At 44.8% G+C, this 10,479-nt stretch overlaps 1 protein-coding gene across 1 annotated transcript; it reads right to left on the bottom strand.

The window, feature by feature from the left end:
- Nucleotides 1-4,896: 4,896 nt before the first annotated feature.
- COIL (coilin) lies at nt 4,897-10,475 on the bottom strand. The gene is made up of 7 exons (XM_058852333.1): nt 10,225-10,475; nt 8,261-9,431; nt 7,864-7,950; nt 7,270-7,317; nt 6,562-6,637; nt 5,760-5,848; nt 4,897-5,255 (listed from the first exon to the last, which is right to left on the bottom strand). Exons 1-7 carry the CDS (start codon nt 10,473-10,475, stop codon nt 5,160-5,162), a joined length of 1,818 nt encoding a protein of 605 aa, XP_058708316.1. The 3' UTR covers nt 4,897-5,159.
- Between the last annotated feature and the right edge of the window lie 4 nt (nt 10,476-10,479).

Raw genomic sequence — 10,479 nt, 5'->3', positions numbered from 1 at the left:
CAGTAATTTAACAGAGCCTGATGGGCTGCAGCAGCAAGGGCCATGTGCTTTCAACTCTTGTCTAGTGGGCAAAGAACACCTTGTGTGGGGAACTGCTCAGCTTGCCTTTAATGTCATTCAAAAGTATTAGCAGGCAATCTTGTTGGTGTTAGTCCCTGGGGACTTCCAATAATGTTCAGGAGTTACACAGAATCACAGAATGAACCAGGTTGGAAAAGACCATTAAGATCATCGAGTCCAACCTATGACCTAACCTAATGCTTCCTCATCAACTAAACCATGGCACTGAGTGCATGTCCAGTCTTCTAAACACCTCCAGGGATGGTGACTCCACCACCTCCCCAGGCAGACCATTCCAGTGCCCAATGACTCCTTCAGTGAAGAACTTTTTTTCTAACATCTAACCTAAACTTGCCACGGCACAGCTTTTAGGATTGTGTCTTCTCGTTCTGTGAGTGCTGCCTGGGAGAAGAGACCGACCCCACCTGGCTCCAGCCACCTTTCAGGAGTTGTAGAGAGTGATAAGGTCACCTCTGAGTCTCCTTTTCTCCAGGCTAAACAACCCCAGCTCCCTCAGCCGTTCCTCACAGGGTTTGTGTTCCCAGCCCCTCACCAGCCTTGTTGCCTCCTCTGGACACGTTTGAGTGTCTCAAGGTCCTTCCTAAACTGAGGGGGCAGAACTGGACACAGCACTCGAGGTAAAAAGTACAAGTGGGTACTCAAGGTAAGGGGAAGCCAAGTCCAGGGGGAGAATGACCTCTCTGCTCCTGCTGGCCACACCATTCCTGATCCAGGCCAGGAGCCATTGGCCTTTTTGGCCACCAGGGCACTCTGCTGGCTCATGTCCATGCTCATTGCAAAAAGCACTCAAAAGGAGCGATGGTGGGTGGTCTATTACAATTGAAATCAGCTCCTAACCAGTTCTTTCGGGATGATAAAATTAAATCTGGAGAAACATTGTAAAGCTATGTTATTAAAGATAACATGGATTTGTATCTACATAAATTATCCCTCCAGCTTTGTAACACTCCTTCGGGATAAGCTGCAGAGGGGTTGTGTGTCACAGGGCTCTGAGTCACTGCTCAGTAACAGATACAGGTGCAGAAAGGACAATGGAGGAATTTGGAGCTGCAGAGCTGTGACAGGAGCAAAAGTTCAGGGATCAGCTCTGTCATATGCTGGAGGGTGGAGGAGTTTCCAGGAGATGGGCGCAGCGCCAGGGGTTTACGATGTAGTTGGGGTGTGCTGATCAGGACTTTGTAACTGCTGTCAGAGGAAATTAAACACCTGACGGGGTGGCTGACAGTGACTGCAAAGGAACATTCTTAGAGAGCTGTGCTGTGCATGAGTTGGGACAGAAGAACAGCTCTTAATTTTTGCATTTTTTATTTTTCAAGAGGTGAACAAACACCCTGGGCTTATCTGGGCTTACCTGGAAGCCTCTGACACATCTTTCAAAGACTCAGCACCTTCACTGAATTTTCTGTGGCACTCACATGGTATCCACTGATACGGACAGAGGTATGCAAATAAAAAGGGTAAATATACACCCTCACAATTGTACTTTTTGCTTCTGGAGGATAGCACAAGATGTTTAGAGCTCAGATGAGCAATTTAAGTTCCCGTTATCAAAGAGAGCTTGAAATTCTGGTTTAGAAGAAGCCCAACCACTCCTGTTGTCTAAGAGACAATAAAGTTTTAACATAAAAAATTACTGCTACCATTTAAATAGCTACTGAAGTTATTACTCGTTTGCTTGCAAATACTTGAGAACTTCCTGTGATTCTGAACTAAATCTAACCCTTTGCCCAGACACTGCACATTCAAAGTGCCTTGCAGAGCCCAAGCAGGGCTTTAGAAGCACAGTGGGATAAATTGTACCTCGCATTCTGCCCCCAGCAAAGGAGCTGGCCAGAGACAGGAAAGCCCCAGGGACAGAAAGGCACATGTGAGGGTTTGTTCAGTGTTTCACAACCTCCCTGTGGGATTCATGTGCACATTGTCCCACCCCAGCTTCCTCAGAGCAGGAGGTGGATGGGACAGGGAGGGCTTGGGCTGCCTGCTCTTGGTCTGATTTGAATTGAGCAGTGAAGCAATAGCTTCACACAAACTTGGTAACAATGGGTAAATAAAACTCAAGATTTTACCTTCAAAACACCCTCTCTCAGGGGTGTATTTGTTTTACAGCATCACCTGTTTGGCACAGCCAGAGCAACTCTACACCCATTTAATTAATGCCCAAAATGCACAGTATGCAACGGAACAAGAGGTGCTTTGAAACACCTGCCTTTTTGTTGCAACTTCCTAAGAATTAACAAGTAACAATTCCCTTAGAAAAACAATCTTTCCATTAATCCCCACTCTCTGAGCATGACTGTGCTCCTGTCTGACATCTTCTTTTCATCCAGTTTGCAATAACATCTACACAAATCTAACTGAACTTTTATTTAAAAAAACAAATCCTAGCATAAAATAATGACATCTGAAAAGAACCACAATGCACAAATTCATTTTACTTGTACAAAAAGGTTTCCTTCACAAACAAGACATTTTAATAGGGCTGATGCATAAATGCACATTACTTTGATTCATGCACTAGGTCAGAGTACATGACAGCTAAACCATAATGTACGAATTTTCAGGTGTTTGTATCTAGGGTTTGTTTTTTTCCATGTTTTCCCTGTAGGAGTTAACTGCCTAGGACAGGGAGTATCTGAAAGTGTAAGACTTGTCAAGGTTCCAGAGGTAAAAGGTGCCCTCTCAATGGTGAATAGTGCTGCATCCAGCTGGCAGCCAGTCACCAGTGGTGTCTCTCAGGAGTCTGTGCTGGGACCAGTTCTGTTCAATATTTTTATTGATGGCATGGATGAAGATATTGAATCTTTCAATCTAAATTTGCAAATGACACCAATCTGGGAGTGTGTGTTGATATGTTGGAAGGGAGGAGGGCTCTGCAGAGAGACCTGGAACAGTTGATGGATGGGCAGAGTCCAGTGGGATGAAGTTTAATGGGTCCAAGAGCCAAGTCCTGCATTTGGGCCACAACAACCCCCTGCAACGTTATAGGCTGGGGATGGTGTGGCTGGACAGTGCCCAGAAAGGACCTGGGGGTGCTGGTGACAGCAGCTGAACACGAGCCAGCAGAGTGCCCTGGTGGCCAAAAAGGCCAATGGCTCCTGGCCTGGATCAGGAATGGTGTGGCCAGCAGGAGCAGAGAGGTCATTCTCCCCCTGGACTTGGCTTCTCCTTACCTCGAGTACCCACTTGTACTTCTTACCTCGAGTGCTGTGTCCAGTTCTGGCCCCTCAGTTTAGGAAGGACCTTGAGACACTCAAACGTGTCCAGAGGAGGCAACAAGGCTGGTGAGGGGCTGGGAACACAAACCCTGTGAGGAACGGCTGAGGGAGCTGGGGTTGTTTAGCCTGGAGAAAAGGAGACTCAGAGGTGACCTTATCACTCTCTACAACTCCTGAAAGGTGGCTGGAGCCAGGTGGGGTCGGTCTCTTCTCCCAGGCAGCACTGACAGAACAAGATGACACAGTCTCAAGCTGGGCCATGGGAAATATAGGTTGGATATCAGGAGAAAGTTTATCACAGAAAGAATAATAAAGTATTGGAATGGTCTGCCTGGGGAGGTGGTGGAGTCATCACCAAGGATGTGTTTAAAAAAGACTGGATGTGGCACTCAGTACCATGGTCTAGGTGTGGTGTGACACCATGGGTTGGACTCAATGATCTTGGAGGTCTCTTCCAACCTAGGTCATTCTGTTGAATTCTGTTGAATGCTAATAATTAGTAGAGCTGTCCCTGCAGTGCCTTGCCAGCACCTGGTGACCCATTCTGCTGCTGGAAAGGGAAAGGGTAGAAAGGCAACACAGAAACTTCAGCAAACACAAGAGGGTTTGCTCTAAAACAAACAATAAAGGCTTTCATAGCCTTTATAGATTAATACAGTGTTAATCACACAACTGTGTGAGGAGTTCATGTTAAATTCCACTGGTTCTAAACAAAGTTGACAGTTACCACTTCTATTTATCTGCCTCAAAATTACAGAAGCTCAAAATTCACAGGCTTTTCTGGACATGTTCAGGTGAACTCTTTAAGTAATTGCAAAGTCACAGTATTTGTATGATGTAGCATGTCTTGGTTTGAAAAGACAGGTGTCTGCCAAAGAAGGCAGAACCCTTCCTTGAAATGGAAAAATGTAAACAACTTCTCTCCACTGCTAATTATTGTAATTTTGAAATTAAGGGGCTCTCAGGAAAAGATATGAGAAAAGGAATAATAAAAAAACTACTGACAGAGTCAGAATACAACCTGCCACCCTGTTGGTGTCAGGGTGTTGGTAGCAGTCCCATTAAATGGTGGCTGCAGTAATCCTGGAGTGACAGATGTGCTTCTGGTGAAGCAATGATCCTGTAGAAGGGTGTAGTTTTCCTCTGAAGATCCAGTGGTGATGCAGATGTGTCCAGTCTTCCTCTGGGAATCCAGTGGGGAAAGGCTGACTGCGGTGTTGTGAGTCTCAGATTATATCCAGGTAGGAATGCTTGGCTCCTCCCCCTGGGTGGAGCATCCCACAATGGGATGATGGAATTTTATCAGTCCTGCAGTGAGACTCAATGGCTCATTCACAGAAAATATCCCCCTGGAGGGAGGATGGGTCATGGAAGAGATAAAGAACACTGCCACATCTGGTTTTAACAGCTGGTAATAGAATATATACTTTTGGCTACATCTTGCATTGCAATCCAAGACACAGCAGCAGAAGGCAAGTTCTGCACAATATTTATAATTCGTTAACAATACTTATAATTAATTTTTAAATGCAAGTGACCTCTGGCAGTTATACAACTCTAGCCAAACGCAGACATTTAAATAGTTACTCACATGACAGGGTTGTGTTTTATCTTTTAATCAAACCATTCCAGATCTGCAGCTTGCTACAGTAGGATATAAATATTCAAACCCAACAGATCTATATTAGACTTCTCATAATAAAGTTTTCATGTATTACATAAAAACATAGCCTAAGGGAAAAAGGTGTTTTTCTTTTGGCCTACTTCTTTTTAAGACAGTAACATCCACCAGTGCACCTGCCACCCTCAGAATCAGAAGGCAGCATTTCACAGACCAAATCTGTACAACTGTTCACATTTTTTTCACATTCCAGATGTTCCATTCTCAACGCTGGATCCATTAACTGGAGGCTCCACCATCAGTCTCGGCTCTATCAGTGCATCCCAGCTTTCAGTTATCTGAAAACAAACCACAGGCAGCACTTAGCAGGTGCCAGCAACACCAGCAGATGCAATTTCTGTGCCGTTATGCTTTTGCTCAGCACTGAACAATGGCACCACTGAACCAAGATCACAGCTCCTCCTGTGAGTCACTGATCCCATTGATGAACCTCAACCTGCCTGATGTCCTGGGTAAGAAAAGGTGCAGGTAAGAAGAGTGATGAAATTAAAAGCTGGTAAGAAAGAATCTCTATGTGACATTATGTTGTTTATTAGCCAAAACAAGAAGTCTGATGAGTGGCTGTGACCCCAGTTAATTGAGTAACATGCAGGAACTGATTATTATGATGTAAACATGCATATTCTTGCCAGAAAGGAACAATTATTCTTGCTTCCATTGATTCAATTAATTGATTCAAATCAGATGCATGATTACAAACGGAATGTCCCTGAGGTGAACAGAGTCAGGAAGCAGGGCAGGTACCAGCTCTGGTGGCAGGACTCAGAGCAGGCCCCACGTACCTTGGTGTCCTGAGGCACCGCGTACTCGATCAGCTGCTCTCCGTCTGCAGACTGGTACACCAGGTCAAACTTCCCTGGCTCCTTAGCAACTGAAAAACCAAGCAAACAGCTCAATGAGCTACAAACCAAAGAAATTTTAAATGTTTACCACAAACACTGATCAAAACTGGTTTGGTTTTGGGGGTTGTTTTGTTGATTTTTTTTAAGCTCAGTGTCTGGGTTCATAATTGTAAAAAAAAATAATCTTGATGTAAAACTGAATACTACACACCAAAATTATGGTAATTATCTGACTACTCACATGAGAATGTCAACAATATCTTGTTGAAATCTGAGAAAAATGCTTTTATGACAATTCATTAATTCTGGCTTAAATGGCAACTGCAGGATACACAATTTGAGAAACATTCATCATTTCAGGTCTCAGGAATTGCATCTTGTCATTGCAGGGACTCACTTCCACACCCACTGAAGACACTGAAGACACATTATGACCTCACGCTTTCTCTGTAGTTCCATAAAATAATTTCTTTCAGAAAATGAAACCACAGTAGAGCTGAGTTACTGACCACCCAAACTGACTGAAAAAAAATATTTTGTAAATACCCATAAATGTCCTTCAGTTCAACTAGCAAGGGTTAGAACTCTCAATTTATTGGGGAGAGAATGAGGAGGGGAGGAGTGTGTTGAGTATGAACCCAAGGAAATCTGGAATACTCCTGAAAGATGAAGTGTTCCTTGGATTTCTGGTTTTCCAGGTGACAGCACATGACTACAAGCCCTTGGTGTCCCAGGTACATACGCTGTCCTGCTGATGTTGAAAGGATCTCAAGTTCAATCTGCCTTTTTTCAGCATTCCAACTGATTATTTTTGCCTCCTTCACAAAGCAAAAAGAAAAGAATCAGGTAAGACACATTTCAGCACTGGCTAACTACTCCATATTTACAACCAGTATGCTACCTGATTGCTGCCAGAGTAAATAAGTCTATTTGGCTATCAAATTTTCCAGTTTCCATGTATAAAATCTGCAAAGAATTAATGTTCAGCAATCTGTAACTACTGGCATCAATAAACCAAAGTTACTCATTGTCACCAATTTTGCAGTTTAAATCAGTACTTACGCAGAAATCAAGTTATTTGAAGTAGCAACAAAATTTTACTTGCACGTTTTAAGAACTTGCCCAGACTTCAAATAGCAGTAGACTCAAATACAGCTACATTTTCTACTTGAGGATCTGCATTTTTTATCTCTAAAATATTAATGATTATTAATAATCCTTGTAGTTGGTGGTTTTTGTGTTGGTTTTTTTTTCTTTGAATAACAGCTACACATTTCAAATTTTCAATTAGTTCCAGCTTCTAGAGTTTTGATTTTTACTGCTGCACCAGGAATAGCCTGTGGAGTCAATTGGATGCAAGGAAAAACACTGCACAACATCAAAGTATTTAAGCCATACCTCACTTATCATAGTTCTGTGAGAAAATGAAGGGAGGAAAGAAAACCAGTACCTTATAGTCTGAAACTTCAGGACTGTAATTTTCAGTTAGTTCCAGGCGCTGTTGAAAGAAATACAAGTAACAAACTGTAACTTATCCCAATCTTTGATGATTCCACCTACAGCTTCTGCAGCAAGAGAAAAGTGCAAGAGCCAAGTCTTCTACTCCTGGCACCCAGTGCCAATCATGGTCCCAGTTAGACTTGCAGAACTCGCTGCTCCAAAGGATTTATATTCAGGTCAGGCTGTGTGAGGACATCAGGGAGATGGATCCCAGTCTCCCCAACTACAGGGATTTCATTTTTGTTTATTTTTTTTTTTATTTTGCAGCACAGTGTAATTATTTGTATGGTAAGACTTGAAATAACATTTACATGGAAATCACATTGAAATGACAGCAGGGACAGCATTTCTTGTGTTATACAAATACAGAAAGTCCAAAGAAATGCACTTAACTTCTGTATATACTCCAAAAATTTGTAAAAATCAAAGCTAGGCTTTACAACAAGTGAATTTTTTAGAGAAACTATTAGGTCAGAAACTTAAAAAGTGGCTGAAATGAAGCAATTTTAACCTACTAACATTCAGTATTTCCAGAATTCTTTACCTTAAAGGCAATCCTTTCTCCCACTTGGGGTGGAGCAGCTAGAAGAGGTAACACACTATAGTCTCTCTTGGGAATCTTCACTGGATTCTGTGAAACAGAGAGTAACCCACTGATTTAATTACTGTACCAGTGAAAACAGAAGTCAGTGTTTATGCTGTATGGATTGCAAGAAGCTCTAAGAGCAAGGCACACATTGTTTTTAGATATATAATACAATCACTTTATTGCTGTTCCACAAACACTTCCTCAGGCTGACAAATGGAATTACAGTAAATAAAAGACCAACCTTTATCCCACTAATCCATTTCTTCTGTTATGAATTACTCTCATCCTCTAGGTTCTTTGTACAGTTCAAGCTGCCAGAGAAAGGTGACCTCTGCCTGTGTCAGTCACTCACCTGGACAAGGACAGAAGTGTTTGTCGCAGCTTCATTTAACTGCCTCTGTTTCTGGCCTTCACTGCTGTAGTTATAGAAGAAGCCAGGGTTTGCTCCTCGCCCATGGCCCCTCATCATCCCATGAAACCCACGGCCCCTAGGTCTTCTCCAGAAGTTATCCTCTCTTGTTCCATGCCCCCTTCCACGGCCAGGGCTGGCAAACGATCCTTGCACACTGGCTGGCAACTGTTTAGTGCAGTTCCTTACTACGGAATCACCCAGTCCAGCACCTGCTGCAGATTTTTTAATGACAAGTGGGTCTGAATCTGAACTATCAGAGTCTGAAGAGGAGCTCTTTGCTTTGGAAGCCTTGGTGCTGGCTTTTACAGCCACCGTATGGTTTGGCACCGATTTTTCCTTTGCAGTGCTGTCTTGTGCTGGAGTCACCTTCTCATCCTCTGTGCTTGAGTCAGAATCTGAACTAGAAGACTGGGGGTTTTTAGCATTTTTACTAATTGCAGTCTTAGTCTTTTCAGTGTTAGACTTTACAGTAGCTTTACTAGTTTTCACATCAAAATCTGAAACAACTCGGGATTTATCTTTGGGAAGTGTCACCACTACAGGTTTATGGGAAGTTTTACTTTCCTTTACATTTAATTCACTGCTGTCACTGTCAGATGACGTGCTTGAGGAATCTGAAGCTCCCACCCTCTTTTTCCTGGACTGTGTTGCGATCTTTTTGGTGCTATTTTCACCAGAATTTAGAGAAAAGCTCTCATTTGCCCGTTCTAAAGCCATCTTTGCTGCAGCAACCTTTGTCTGCTTTTCATCCTTCTTTTTTGTTGCCAACTGCTTCTCCCTCTCTGCTTTTTTCATCTTTTTAGAATGGGAAGTAGAGCTCTCTTCCTTACCTTCTGAGACTCTATTTCTTCCCCTAACTTCTTCTTTTCTTTTTCTTTTCGTGTACCTTTTCTGAGAATCCCAAGTATCTACAGAAGTCTCTTCCCTACAAGAGGAATACTCAAGGTTATGCTTCTCCTTTTTCTTTTTCCTTTTATGCTTGCCTTCATTCCTAGAGAATTCTTCCTCATCCTGCTTGTGTCTGTGCCTTTCTTTGTCTTCTTTTGTTGTGTAAATAAAATCATCATCTATTTCTTCATAATCATCTGCAACTATCTCTTCCAATTTTACTCTGTAAAAAAAAAAACAAAACAAAACTAACAAAAGCCACCGTTCAGCATAATGAACACTTTTCCCTATATGTGAGCAGCTCAGGCAAGTTCCTCTAGAGTGAAGATGCTCCAGCTCTTCCCCAGACAGTACAGAACCCTCCCCTCCAGGCAAAGGCTCTCCTTCCATCTTTGGGAACATTTCCGACCTCTTGGCTCCCTCCATCCCTTTTGGACATGTTGGGGTGTCTGGGTGCTGGGAATCAGTGCCCATGGGTACCTGGCTCCCTCTCCACTGCCCAGGGAAGGAACAGCTCAGTCCCCCGGGGAAGCCCCATCCCTGTCCCACCAAGCCCACGTGGGGATTCACAGAACCCCAGCATGGGTCAGGCTGGAAGGGATCACATTGGGGTCATCTGGTCCCACCTCCCTGCCCAAGCAGGGTCATCCCGGAGCACAAGGCACAGGGTTGGGTCCAGAGGGCTCTGGAATATCCCAGCGAGGAAGACTCCACATCCTCTCTGCACAATCTGTCCCAGCGTGCGGTCCCTGCACAGGGAAGCTCCTCCTCATGGTCAGGTGGAACTTCCCGGGCATCAGTTCCTGTCCGCTGCCCCGTGTCCCACGGCTCGGCACCACCGGGCAGAACCCGGCCCGGCCTCTTGGCACCGCCTTCAGATACTGATAGACAGTGATGGGGCGCGTGTGTGGGACTGACCCCCGATCCCGCTGTTCCGGTCCCACTGTCCCTGTCCCGGTCCCACTGTCCCTGTCCCGGTCCCACTGTCCCGGTCCCGGTCCCGGTCCGGTCCGTACCGCAGCGAGTCGTTGTCCCTCACGAGGCGCGCGCTCTCGGCGGGCGGCAGCAGCGCCTCCTCGAGGAAGAGGCTGAGGCGGGCGCGGCGGCTGAAGCCGAAGCGGTGGCGGATGAGGCTGAGCAGGTCGGTGACGAGCCGCGCCTGGCCCGGCTCCAGCAGCAGCCAGCACAGCGCGCAGCCCGGGCTGGCCGGCGGAGGGTGGTCGAACACCAGCCGCAGCCGCACCGGGCCGCCGCCGGCCGCCATCATGGAG

The sequence above is a fragment of the Poecile atricapillus genome, chromosome 17 (genome assembly GCF_030490865.1).
Source record: "Poecile atricapillus isolate bPoeAtr1 chromosome 17, bPoeAtr1.hap1, whole genome shotgun sequence".
Classification (NCBI taxonomy): domain Eukaryota; kingdom Metazoa; phylum Chordata; class Aves; order Passeriformes; family Paridae; genus Poecile; species Poecile atricapillus.
The sequence above is the reverse complement of the archived record's forward strand: the minus strand, read 5'-3'. Positions and strand labels throughout refer to the sequence as shown.